This window comes from Diabrotica undecimpunctata, chromosome 4 (genome assembly GCF_040954645.1).
Source record: "Diabrotica undecimpunctata isolate CICGRU chromosome 4, icDiaUnde3, whole genome shotgun sequence".
NCBI lineage: Eukaryota > Metazoa > Arthropoda > Insecta > Coleoptera > Chrysomelidae > Diabrotica > Diabrotica undecimpunctata.
In genome coordinates this window covers 93,251,998-93,267,115 of record NC_092806.1, presented here as the reverse complement: position 1 = coordinate 93,267,115, position 15,118 = coordinate 93,251,998, and the positions used below count along the sequence as shown (strand labels likewise).

Sequence of the window (15,118 nt, the reverse complement as noted above, 5' to 3'; positions counted from 1 at the left end):
AAACTATGTTGCGCAATATTTCGTAAGACTATTCATTTATGCATCACATGCCTGGCTTAATTATAAAATAGAAAGAAATGTGCACATGTTTCCGGCGTCTGTGCGAATATATTTTATCTCACATTAAATAGAATTGGAATGTGCCCGTGCTTCCGGCTATATCGTGGGAGAAATTTTTAATAGCCGGCGTATCCGATGATGTCATTATTCTCAGTAGCAAGATCTATTTTCATTTTATGATAGCAGAATATATTTTATAAAGATTTCAAATGATCATGTAAAGTATAAATTGAAAAATAAATGAATTTTTGCAATAATGCCAATCGATAAAATATATACGAGGTAACTCGTAAAATATAAATTGAAAAAATTTAGAAGTTTTACACTAGTGGTCGTAGGTTTTAATTAAAAAAATACGAGGAAAAATTGCTCTCTTTGGCGTACGTTGTACGTGTACATTGACGTGTAGCTTCGTTATTATTGGGGGAATGGGGGGGCGTTTGGGTGTCTTTTCATTACATCGTTCTCAATGGTGTACGTTGAGACGTAGCTTCGTTATTATTGGGGGAATGGGGGGTGTTTGGGCGTCTTTTCGTTAATATTGGGGAATGGGGGCGTCTTTTCGTTAATATTGTGGTACGACTCCACCATTAGTCGATGCACGTCTTTCTCATTGGACGTTGATGCACACCATTGACCTCCAACGTCACGAGGATGTCCACCATTGGTCGAGGACACGTTTCTGTGGCATCATTGGTCGAGGAAAACGTTCTAACGTCACGAGGAGGCCGTTACTGTCACCATTTTTCACTGGGGGTGTTGCTATTCCCACCACTGACGCATACGTCACGAGGACGTCCACCATTGGTCAGCAAGACATGGTGGGACGTTCCTATGCCATCATTGGCCGAGGGGCGTGGCCTAGCGACACGGGGCACGTTCCTACATCACCATTGTCCTCCAACGTCACGAGGATGTCCACCATTGGTCGAGGACACGTTTCTGTGGCACCATTGGTCGAGGAAAACGTTCTAACGTCACGAGGAGGGCGTTACTATGTCACCATTGGTCCCTCATCGCTATACCGCCATTTCTATGATGTTTATTCAAATTCTAAGCTGTCATTGGTCGCTGGGGGTGTTGCTATTCCCACCACTGACGCTGCTATGCTGCCATTGGTCGACGACACGTTCCGACGTCACGAGGACGTTCACCATTGGTCAGCAAGACATGGGGGGACGTTCCTATGCCACCATTGGCCGAGGGCCGTGGCCTAGAGACACGAGGCACGTTCCTACGTCACCATTGGTCGAGGGGCGTGGCCTCGAGACACGAGGCACGTTCCTACGTCAGGAGGGGGGCGTGGTTTTGATACATGAGGATACGTACGCTTGACGATCGACGTGTGACGTCACTTCCTGGTCCAGAAGGAACGCTATACATCTACTGAAAATATTCAAAAATTCATATCAGTAGAGTGGAATTAAAAAGGGATATCAAATGAAATGGTGTGCCAACTCATCAATCCGGATATCAAGTAAATAACAATATGTCTTATCAACAATATTTTTTTCCTACGTTAATGTCACAGCCCCAAACGGGTTACCATGATTAAAATCAACAGGCCATACATCAGAAAATGCCAGGCTCATCTAGGTACTCAAATGCAGCCAATTTTCCCCACAATATTTTTCACAACCAAATCCTTTACCTCTCCTCCTACACTTAGTATATCAAAATCCACAAAATCCACAGGTAGTCCAACACACGAATGAACAAGCAGCTCCTAACTCTGAATCTGAAGATAAATGGGAGACAGCAACAAATAAAACAAGAATAAGAAGTCCCAAAGTGGAAATATCCAGGAAACAAACAAAATTAAATGATTATTGGCTGCAAAAGCCACTAGAAACAAAAAACTCGTATAGTATGCTCATAGAAGAAAATGAAGAAAGCAAAGACGAAGCAAATAATCAAGAAAACAATACAAAAGATGTACCCAAGCCCCCACCGATAACCATCTATAATGTAGGTGTTGTCCAACACATTCATGACCTACTTAAACAAACCACAGGAAATAAATACACGATTAAAACCATTAGTTATGAAACAGTAAAAGTTCAAGTCCTGGAGGTAGTAGTATCCTTGAAGAAAACAAACAATAAATGAAGTCAACATCATAAAAGCCCCTGGATTTGATGTAATCTCTGGCAAGATTCTAAAAGAAGTCTCGGATACGTGGATAAAACTATTAACCTTTATATTTAATGCAATCCTGCGCCTAAACTACTTCCCTAGTTCATGGAAAGTGGCACAAATCATAATGATCTGGAAAAAGACCAGAAAATGCATCTTCATACCGGCCTATAAGCCTTTTGCTTATGATTAGCAAAGTCTTTGAAAAAATGTACGTAAAAAGGTTAAAAACGATAATAGACGAACATAAAATAATTCCAGAACATCAATTCGGTTTCCGAGACAAACACGGAACCATAGAACAAGTGCATAGACTAGTCAACCAAATAAACAAACATTTTAACGCCAAAAGATGCTGTTCTGCTGCTTTCCTTGACATATCTCAGGCTTTTGACAAGGTATGGCACATAGGACTACAAATAAAATTAAAGAAGCTCCTACCCTATCCTCACTTCTAGCTCTTAAAATCCTACGTAGAAATAGACACTTCCTGGTGAAGCAGGGTACCGAGCACACTAAAATATATCCTATTCACTTAGACATCCCACAAGGCAGCGTTCTCGGCCCAATTATATATCTTTTATACACAGCGGACATTTCAACATCTAGTACAACTACTGTTTCAACGTATGCAGATGACACTGCTATTCTGGCATGCCACACAGATCCATCAACAGCATCAAGAAATCTTCAATCAAACCTAAATATAATTCAGCAATGGATAAAAGTATGGCGCATCAAATTTAATGGAATAAAGTCAATACATGTTACATTCACGCTACGTAGAGAAACATGCCCCACTGTATATATTGATAATTGTCCAATTCCTCAATCCGAGGACGCTAAATATCTTAGCATGCACTTGGATCGCCGTCTAACTTGGAAAACAGCTTGGACTTAAATTGAGACATATGTATTGGGTCATTGGACGCAATTCAAAACTATCTTTGGATAACAAAATTTTACTCTACAAGTCCATCCTCAAGCCCATATGGACTTGGGGGATTCAGCTATGGGGCACTGCTAGCGTCTCCAATATAAAACATCTTACAGAGATTCCAAACCAAGGTGCTGCGTGCCATAGTTAATGCGCCATACTATGTATCCAACGAGGTGATTCAACACGATATCCCTTAGAATCCGTGAAAGAAGCCATATAACGTTTTAGTGCTAAATACTGTGAACGAGTGCTAGTGCATCCTAATGCGTTTGCTCGACAACTAAATGCGCGGAACTGCGGAACGTCTTTGAAGTGCGTAGACTAAAACGGCAATTGCCGTCCGACTTGTCCAACTGAACATAATAAGTGTATTCAAACTAATAAAATTTTAATTTTAGAATTGTAAAAAGGTTACTCACTGGAGTAACTCTCTACATGTCTGCATTTTTTACCATACCAAATGCTTAATGCCCAATAGGCAGATTGTTGTACTCAATGGAGTTAATAAAAAGAAAAAAAAAGGGTCACAGTTTCCCAAAAAAATTTCAATATGTGGAGTGGTATTAATAGCCTTATTTAGTCTATTTATTTCAATTTATTATACGTATACTAATGTTATTCCTACTAGTTTTAGAATAGTTTTAATAATATTTGGTTATTATTATAACCTTCATAATAGTATAAAAAAGTCATGTTATACCGACATTTTTTATGGAAATATTCCTGGATGAATATAATAATTCAGTGGTAACCTCGTTCTGTTGTATTACTTCTAAATATTTTTTTTCTATGGGGATATGTAGACAACAAAATTGTCTAAAAATGTCCATGTTCATGAAAAAACTCAAAATTTAGCTGGAACAGTTTTCTTTTATCAATTGCACAAACACTTTTGACAAAAACTTAAATTACGAACAACTTTAAATACTTTATCTATTTTTGTCGTAGCTATGATAATTTCCATGATGGCCAGGATAACGTTTTGAAAAATAGGTATAAGTAACGTCAATTCTCCACTCTAAAATTTTTCCTGAATTTTAAACAACTTTTTCTTCTGAACCATACTCAAATCCTAGTTATAATCAATCTTCCGAAAACATTTCTACAATAACCTAAGGCCCTATTTAATACTTTAATTATGTTTTATAATTAATTAATGTCTTGTGATACCCAAAATGTTGATTAAAAGTTTAATTTTAATAATTATTTTATGTATTGAAATAAATTTTGAAATATTTTGTTGTGTCTTGAAATAAACATCTAAATTAGAAAAGTTATTTACGTAAATGACACAAATAATTTGTACTTGAGAGTTTAACTTAGAACTAAAAATACGGCTTATCAGATGTTATATTTCGTCAGTACTGTGGCACAGAATCATGGATACTAAAGAAGAACCATATGAAGAAAATATAAGCTTTTAAGGTCTGGATGCATCGCAGAATATTACGAATTTCATGGGTACAGAGGGTCACCAATACCGAGATATTAAGACGAACAAAAAAGGTGTAAAAGGAGGAAACTGCTGTACGTGGAACATATCATGAGAAGCTAAAAATATCAATTACTTTAACTTATAATGCTAAAAAGATAAGTGGAAGAAAATCAATAGGTAAGAGAAGAGATTTCTGGTTAAAAATATGCTCGAATGATTTAACACCAGTTATAACTGTTTATAATAGCAATCTCGAAAGTCAAATAATGCATAGCCTTGATGACTGCCAACCTTTGGAACGAAAACGGCACTAGAATAAAAATATTTTATGTTATTTGTTTAAACGCTAGTGCAAAAAAAACAGACGTATCCTATTAACGCTATTAATATTAAATACACTAAACAGCGTCGCAGCGATCTTGCGGGGTTATTAAGTAGGAGAGTAGGCTATGTTTTAATAGTAGACTGAGCTTGCACATGAGCTTGCATGCTACACAACGTATCGGTTTTCATTTAATTTCTTGAAGTTTTAACCTTGTAAATAATACTGACGTGTATTTTTTTAGGTCCAATGCTCTTGATCTTAAATGCGCGGTAAAACTATTCGATTTGAGATGAGACATATTCTTGATGTGGTCAACGACATCTTTTTACTACCGCTGTGGCATACTTTATATTTCATTAATTAAATTTCATTTCATTTACATTTTTTCATATTATTCTCAAGCTATTTTCTTGTGGCATCTTAAAGCAATTACTGTTTTAATGGGAATAAGCCACAATTGAAGTTTAAAATAAATTCATTGGTCGTTCTCAAAATACAAACATTAATAAATATAACAAATTTTGTTTTTTGTTACTTCGTGAAAACTTCTTCTAATAAATTAATTTTATCCGACTCATTTAAATTGACAATTCAGACATATATTATAGATTTTAAAGTAGACGCCTTTAAGATGATATTGTCAATATAGCTGAGTTGCGTTCCTGGGACGACTTTATTGTAAGATAGTTCATTTGATTACATGAAATCAACTTTAACCTGAGAATATGAGTAAGAAAAAATCATAATATCTAATTCGTTCTTAAAAACACAACCACATGCCATGATGACAGTAAAATTCTCCTGTTAGTGATTCCATCGTAAATCATGAGAAAAAAAAAGATAAAAAACTATTTTACAATAAAGTCGTCACAGGAACGCAACTCAGCAATATTGGCAATATCATTTTAAAGTCGTCTACTTTAAAATGTATATGTATATGAATTGTCAATATAAATTAGTCAGATAAAATTAAATTATTAAAAGAATTTTTTCACGTTTCAAGTAACAAAAAACAGAATTTGTTTAATTTATTAATGTTTGTATTTTGAGAACAATTTCCGAAGTGGAAATTGAAACGTCAATAAACTTATTTTAAACTTCAATTTTGGCTTATTCCCAATAAAATAGTAATTGCAAAACATTTGCTAAATGTAACTTTTTTAAATTATAAAATGTTTATAGTTTTCCTGTTTTATTTCTTCTAGGTGAATATGATTTCGGAAATACAAACAACGACATGTCAGACTTTCTCCACTTGGAAGAATTTTTAAAAACAGCTCAAGAAGAAGACCTATTCGCTATTATTCGTGCGGGCCCTTTTATTTGTGCTGAATTTGAATTTGGTGGATTTCCTAGTTGGTTGCTGCGAGATGATAATTTGGAAGTCAGAACAAACAATCAACAATATATGAATTACGTTGCACGCTTCTTTAACATCTTAATACCGATCTTAGCAGCCTTACAGTTTACGAAAGGAGGTCCGATTTTAATGTTTCAAGTTGAAAATGAATATGCTAATGGATCGCAAAAAAAGAGTACGGCTTATTTAGAGTTTTTAAGAGAGTTGATGCTTAATAATGGTAAGAAAAACGTTTTTTTCCTTTCCGTGCCATATTAGATCCCTCTAATGTTTTAAGTTACCAATAGCAATTACTGAAGGATTCTGTATTTGTAGTGGTCTCCTCTAAGAACATACCCTTGGTGTAAAATTTTTCTTATTTTAATAATTTTCAATAACTCACTAACGGCACTTGCTCTATTTAACACAACTCTGTTGATCAGCCTTCAGAGTTCAGGTTTCGGTGCCATGTAACAACTCTGACCAAATGTAGCATTTGATCATTCTTTTACGTAGTTTTAGGTCTAAGCTGTGGTTACAAGCTAATGATTTTATTTTTAGAAACGTTGTGCGAACTGCTTCAATTCTGCATTTGATCTTTTTACTTGGGTCTAGTTGGTCTGTAATGTTTAATATTTAAAACGAGTAACTCTCACATTGCTTTGTTGGTATATATATATATATATATATATATATATATATATATATATATATATATATATATATATATATATATTATTGTGATATTTAAAGTCTTGGTGCGCCAAACAATAATTAGCTAATTAATTTTTTTGATTAATTAAAATTATTTAAATGATATGATTATGACTCTATCACAATTTTTAATTCTTTTATCTCAGGGTTAAATTCGTGCTTCAATATCTATGCTATTACATGTGAAAGGTAAGGTCCAGAGAATACCGGAATAATAAAAAACACATATGATCTAACACTATATATTGAAATAAAAATAATGAAATAATTCACACTCAAAAATTTTCAATAAACAAATCTCATATAAGGATTCTCAAAATTTTGTTCTCCGTACGTGAACAATCAAAATTAATGGTACAAACAATATTAATTGAAAACTCAAAATCCCAAACTATTCTAACTCTCCTAATCAAAGTATTTATATCCTTTCTAAATTACGTGTAAAAATTGTGTTATCAATAAAAGAAAAAACTGCAGAAAACAAAAATATCTCTCTCTGATGATGAGTGGTCCAAATCCTTGTTCCTTGTAGACTGTAATATCTCCTCTCAACCGCTCCCTATGTAATCAGCAATCTTACACAGATTGTTGCAAGTATATCGTCCTTAATGATCTCCTTCAAAAGCACAAATCATTCAAATTATGATAGCCTTTCTCCTCTCGATAAACTGAATCTCTCGTTGGCCCGAGTGAAAAATGACTCTTGGAATATCTTCTCTTTACGATAAACTGAATCTCTCGTTGGCCTGAACAGTGACTCTTGGAATATAAGTAGAGAAATATGACTTACAATATTTTGCTGCTTCAGCTTCTGTCAGATACACTAACTCCACAAAAACTCACCAACATTCAACACTACTGCTTGCTACATTTCAGGAACCGCCAGAGAACAATCACTGTTCCTCTCACAGACTTGGAAACCAACTCCTTCTATCTTTTCTCTCTCCTCAATCTCGCTAAACTTTTTCCTACATACTTATCCAACCTTTTTCAATCTCCGCCAATCAAAACTCGTCACAATTCCCCCATTTTTTCATTTCGATAACAAACAAATTTTTACCTATAATTATAAAATTTCCTAAAACTTATTTACAAATAATATTTTCTATAATTCTTAAAAACTAACAAAAACCACTTTCTATAATCCCCTCTATTGTCTTTAATCACTGCATTAATGTATTTTGAAAAACCCCGTTCAATTGTCTGTGGCTTTCACTTAAACTTATGCGGGTCACTCAAGTATAACAAAGAAATAATTTATGCAAAGCTTACTTTTTGTTTGGTACAGGTAATTCAAGAAATTAATAACTCTCCTTCTTCAAAATGTTTGTTGGATATTATCCTACTTATCTGAATTATTTTAATGTTATTGAATTTTGAAATATTTTTAAACAAACCAATATTTTTCTCGATTTTACATATCATAACAAATCCCCGCCATTTGATCTGCCGAAAACTCTTTGTTAAATTTTAAAAATGACAAAAGTTTTCTAGGATCAAATTATTTCACTATGTTATTAAAATCTACTTATGATACTGACAAATGTCGTGAATGTTAAAATACCCCGTATATTGCCTGTCTTTATACGGGATTGGATATATTTTCGTTTTAAATTTTTCCAAGTATTTTCCCTTAAAAGAAAGTTCATAATTTTTAACCACTTGATTTACTTTATTAACAAAATCTCCATGGTTTCCTAAAATCTTCTCTATTTCCTTCTCCATGTTTTTTTCACAATTTATTTTTCTTTCATCCACCTTTTGTTCACATGTGTTCACTGTCCATAATACTTCTTCACAAAATTCTGGATTCTCGTCCATCAGTGCCATTTTTTCTTCTGTTTTCTTTTTATCCTCTAATTCCCTTTGGTATTCCGAGCACCATGTTTCTATTCCTTTCATTTCTCTGATGATACCTTCTTTTTCTTCCTGCTTCCATTCTGTTTTATCGTCGGTTGAAAACAATTCTTCTGTACCTTCTATTTCCTGTTTTTCTCTGGTCTCCATCTTATTTTCCTGCTTTCTTTTCGAACTCTTCTTCTTTTTCTTCCTTCTCTTTTTCTTTTCTGTTAGATCTTGTTCTTGTATTTTCGGTTTATCCTCTACAGTCATATCGATTTCTTTGCGTTTTTCCTGTGCATTGATCCTTCCAGAATTTGTTTTCCTATCTGTTTGCTTTTCTTCTCCTGTGTTGTCTGGTTCTGCTCTGATTTCCAGTTTATTTTCCGAAAAATTTATGGTGATATCTTTTTTCCTCAATTCATCAATTCCCGCTATCATATCATGATTTAAATCTTCAATCACCACACATTTCATAATATGGAATTTGTTTCCCACTCTTATCTGTACTCCCAAGCCTTCGTTTACTGTCGTCAAATTTTTATTGTTTGCACCCACTAAATCAACCCTAGGAATCTTATACACAAATCTGTCCAAATTTAATTCTTTTACTAGTTTTTTATTGATTAGCGATATCTCCGATCCAGAATCAATCACAATTTTAATCGCTTTATGTTTTATAAATGCATCTAAAAATATTAGATTAGAATTAGAAATTTGTCTGTCGTTTCCTATTGCTACATGATTCATCTCCCTTCTATTTTGTTGTTGGAAGCTCTGGTTATTTCTATCGTCCCTTTGTTCGTTAGTATTCCTATTCGGAGGATTTTGTGCATCTCTATTCCTGTTGTGATTTTCATATGTTCTCTGTTGTGTGTCATTCCTGTTATCGTAATTTTGTTGTCTATTGTAATTATTGTAATTTCTCGGCCTATATTCGTTTGTTGATCTGGGATGTCGGTTTCTCTGGTCATAATTTGATGAATACCTTCTTTCCGGTCCATTATATTGGTCATGTTGTCTTCTATTTCTCATTTCTTTTCTTTTCGCTTCTTTTAATTGAAGGAATTGGCACAAACTATCAATATCTTGATAGTTTCTCAAAATCACGTGATCTTCCAACGTTTCCTCAAAATGTCTGCTGATCATTTCTACCAGCTGTTCGGTAGAATATTTGTATTCTAGATATTTTGAATTGTTATATATCTGCAAAGCATATCTTTCTTCAGATATTCCCATTTTTTCGTGATATTTTCCATTCTGTAGCTCTTGGTTGATTTCTCTTTGTTTATTTTTCCCCCAGAAATAGTTGAGAAATTTATTTTCAAAATCTGTCCAATTTTCAAACTCATCTTCCTTGCTTTCATACCATAACGCTGCTCCTTCTTTCAAATGGTTTCTAATTGTTTCTTTGCAATCGTCAAAATATCTAATATGTTGTAATTTGGTTTTCAAATTTTTAACAAACGGTACTGGGTGTGTTTTCCGAATATCCCCGCCAAATTGTATTTTCGCCTCGCTTGTTCCATGGATGACCATTTCCCTTCTTTCCCCTGAATTTTGTTCCTTTTTGATTTCCTCCATTTTTCTTTCTATTTCTCGCATGTCTTCTTGTAAAACGTTTTCAAATTTTGTTTCTAATTTTTCTAATTCCTTTTTCTGGACAGTCTTAATATCCTTCATTTTAGTTTCTATTTCTTCTCTCTGCATCTCTAGTTCCTTTCTCTGGCAATTTTGTATCTCCTTCATTGTATTTTGGATATCTTTAATCTCTGTCTCTTGTTTTGCATTCTTTAGGGTTATTTCTTCTATCTGTTGTATCAGTTCTTTCTTTATCCCCTCAACACATCCTTTAATTTCCTGTTCATAGTTTTCCAAACGCTGCTCTATATTCCTGTTATTTAGTTCTATTGCTTGTCTTGTTTCCCGTTGGTTTTCTTCCATTGTTTGTTTTGTTTCTTGTTGATTTCTATCCATTTTATCCATTTTCTTTGATGTTTCATTTTGGTTTTTCTCTATTGTTTGTTTTGTTTCTGCCATTGTTTGTGACTGGAGTTGCATTAGTTGTAATATTTTATCTATTCCTGATAGTTCTTTTCTCTCCTCAACTATTGTCACATTTCCTTCATTATCCGATACTTCTTCCAAAATTGTTTCATCTTCTCTGTTATCCTCCTTCCTTTCCTGCATTTTACTTTGTCTCCTTGTGACAGACATGTTGTTACTTTTTGTTATTGTTTTTGTCCCCGCCAAATGTGAAATTTTACAACACTCTATATGTTTCAGAACACGACAATATTTCTCCCCAAATGTATTAAATTTTCACGACAAATATCATATATGCAATCAGTAAAATTCAAATAATTCAAAATAAATATCAAATGTACGATTGGTAAAGAAAATAAAATCAAATAATTCAATAGCAGTAAATATCCACTAACTACGATCAATCAATAAATCAAATTTATATTCCCTGGAAAAATTGTCAAAATACTTTCAAATTCAAATTCCCTCAATGTTATATGTTTTTATCTCTGGATCACCTGTACTTATTCCAGATCTCTTTCCCTTCCTTCAAATGTAAAGCTGCGATATTTTCAAGCCCCACGTTTTGGAAGCCAGTTATTGTGATATTTAAAGTCTTGGTGCGCCAAGCAATAATTAGCTAATTAATTTTTTTGATTAATTAAAATTATTTAAATGATATGATTATGACTCTATCACAATTTTTAATTCTTTTATCTCAGGGTTAAATTCGTGCTTCAATATCTATGCTATTACATGTGAAAGGTAAGGTCCAGAGAATACCGGAATAATAAAAAACACATATGATCTAACACTATATATTGAAATAAAAATAATGAAATAATTCACACTCAAAAATTTTCAATAAACAAATCTCATATAAGGATTCTCAAAATTTTGTTCTCCGTACGTGAACAATCAAAATTAATGGTACAAACAATATTAATTGAAAACTCAAAATCCCAAACTATTCTAACTCTCCTAATCAAAGTATTTATATCCTTTCTAAATTACGTGTAAAAATTGTGTTATCAATAAAAGAAAAAACTGCAGAAAACAAAAATATCTCTCTCTGATGATGAGTGGTCCAAATCCTTGTTCCTTGTAGACTGTAATATCTCCTCTCAACCGCTCCCTATGTAATCAGCAATCTTACACAGATTGTTGCAAGTATATCGTCCTTAATGATCTCCTTCAAAAGCACAAATCATTCAAATTATGATAGCCTTTCTCCTCTCGATAAACTGAATCTCTCGTTGGCCCGAGTGAAAAATGACTCTTGGAATATCTTCTCTTTACGATAAACTGAATCTCTCGTTGGCCTGAACAGTGACTCTTGGAATATAAGTAGAGAAATATGACTTACAATATTTTGCTGCTTCAGCTTCTGTCAGATACACTAACTCCACAAAAACTCACCAACATTCAACACTACTGCTTGCTACATTTCAGGAACCGCCAGAGAACAATCACTGTTCCTCTCACAGACTTGGAAACCAACTCCTTCTATCTTTTCTCTCTCCTCAATCTCGCTAAACTTTTTCCTACATACTTATCCAACCTTTTTCAATCTCCGCCAATCAAAACTCGTCACAATTCCCCCATTTTTTCATTTCGATAACAAACAAATTTTTACCTATAATTATAAAATTTCCTAAAACTTATTTACAAATAATATTTTCTATAATTCTTAAAAACTAACAAAAACCACTTTCTATAATCCCCTCTATTGTCTTTAATCACTGCATTAATGTATTTTGAAAAACCCCGTTCAATTGTCTGTGGCTTTCACTTAAACTTATGCGGGTCACTCAAGTATAACAAAGAAATAATTTATGCAAAGCTTACTTTTTGTTTGGTACAGGTAATTCAAGAAATTAATAACTCTCCTTCTTCAAAATGTTTGTTGGATATTATCCTACTTATCTGAATTATTTTAATGTTATTGAATTTTGAAATATTTTTAAACAAACCAATATTTTTCTCGATTTTACATATCATAACAATATATATATATATATATATATATATATATATATATATATATATATATATATATATATATATATATATATATATATATATATATATATGAATACGTTCGAATTATCGGGTAAAATGTATCATATATATATTTATATATATATATATATATATATATATATATATATATATATATATATATATATATATATATATATATACGAATACGTTCGAATTATCGGGTAAAATGTATCATATATATTTATATATATATATATATATATATATATATATATATATATATAACAGTAAAATGTAATGGCATCTCGCAAAACAGAAAACTAAAAAAAAAGGTATATCGATGGAAGGCAACCGTATATACGTATTTCTGACTATTGGTCGTCTTCAGTACGGTGCAGCCAAGTTAGAAAATGGAGCATGTTAACTTGGGAAAGGATCACTACAGGAGCAATGCAACCAATTTGTGGCATTAGAGTTAGAAGACCCTTATGGTTTCCAGGGCAACAACTAACAATAACAATAATATATATATATATATATATATATATATATATATATATATATATATATATATATATATATATATATATAATTAATATAAAAAAGTCCTAATCTAATAAATGCTTCTCTGAAATTTTAGTATAATTTTGAAAACATTTTGTGTTAAGAAAATCTTTCGTTCAATCTCATTATCTTGATCCTCAAAATCGTTTCACAATTTCCCCAAAGTTTTCAAATGAATATTTAAGTAGTCTCTTGTTCTCCGTTCTTTTGAAGATTTTTTCACATTTGTCACAAAACGGGATATACTATTTCCAATTACTGGACTATATGCTCTTAATAACTTCGGTATTAATTACTGGACTAGACGTGGACTTTCTGTTCTGTTGAAAACCCGGAAGTGATTTAGTGTTAATTTGTTCCAAGGTTATTTAATACAGTGTCTGCAGAAAGTAAGGTCCTGGACTTGACTAATAATAATTTCGAATCGAATTCTGAAGAAATTTCAAATACGTCCATGGACATAAGCAGTAGAGACATGGCGAGTCAAGACGTAGCGTTAACTAATGAACAATTCCCTTCCATTAAAAATGAAATGCCCTTCGCGTTTTGATGGTAAAAAGGACATCGATGTAAATGCGTTTATTAGTGCCGTAAAAAATTATAAAGATTGCGGGTTAGTGTCCGACGAAAACGCGTTTCGAGATTAGACATGGTGTAAGGATTATTACACAAAAGTGTTAGAGAAAGGATTCCTCGAGAATCAGTCGCAACTTTTAATGATTTGCTTACACAAGCACGAAAAGTTAAAGATGTGTTTGACCAACCTAGTTTTAATGAGGAGAAAGCCTCCCACAATCGTGAATCGTATCAAAAACTGTCCCGTTGGAATTATGGTCGTGTTCCCGGTCATTTTAACGAACATTGTCGCAAATTACTTGCTCAACAGTGTAAACATCGAGCTGCATCTACGACTTCTAAAGTATCTTCCAGTTCTTCGCGTATGGTGAGTGCTACCGTCAGAGCAACTACTTCGAAATAACCTTTAACTTGTTACGATTGTGGTAAACCAGGTTTTATCAGAGCAAACTGTCCAGTTTGTAAACATACGGAAGCATCCTCGTTAGATTTCTCTTCCGTAGATACATGTATTTTACCTCAACTTAGACCGGTTTTACGCTTTAACGAATTAGGGCATGAAGGTCAAGGTTTAATCGATACAGGTGCTAAACGAAGTGTACCTGGTACAACTTTATACAACATTGGTTGTATAAAGTCCGAATAAGTTTCTGTAAAATTTGCTGATGGTGTTAATTGAAACGGACGAGTGTTGACAACGGTAGTTAACGTAAAATAAAAGATAAAATAGTGCCTACCAAGTTTCTAGTTTTTTGTAATGCACCTAATAGAACTATTCTTGGTATTGATTTATTGATCAAAGTAAAAATAGCTTTAGATATGCATAATATCGATGGTATTTTGCAAATGAAAGCACAGACAGCCGTTACTGTTTGAAGCCAAGTGTACAGAACCTATTGAATCTCATTGCTGTGAAAGTAGGAAAAATACCTTCAGAATAGATGTGGAGAAATAACGTACCAATTGCACTGCCACCATACCGAATGTCTCCTGTAAAGAAAGAAGTGCTTAAAAATGAGCTAGATAAACTTCTGGTTATTTATTTGAACAGAACCGGATAAATCCCGAATACAATGAAATGTTCACAAATATGTAGTTTTATCCACTATGCTCGGATAATTCGATCCGTGTAATTCTAGTATTATCGGATATTAGCGTTTT

The 15,118-nt window shown here is 33.1% G+C and overlaps 1 protein-coding gene across 2 annotated transcripts in view; it reads left to right on the top strand.

The window, feature by feature from the left end:
• LOC140439781 (beta-galactosidase-1-like protein 3) overlaps positions 1-15,118 on the top strand; it is a 57,848-nt gene that overhangs the window by 37,028 nt on the left and 5,702 nt on the right. The window contains exon 2 of one of the 2 annotated variants that reach the window (XM_072529920.1): positions 6,102-6,476. The exons of the other annotated variant lie outside the window; for it this stretch is intronic. Within the exon in view, the coding sequence (XP_072386021.1) occupies positions 6,102-6,476 (375 nt within the window). The remainder of the gene's footprint in view (positions 1-6,101; positions 6,477-15,118) is intronic. 2 annotated transcript variants of the gene reach the window in all.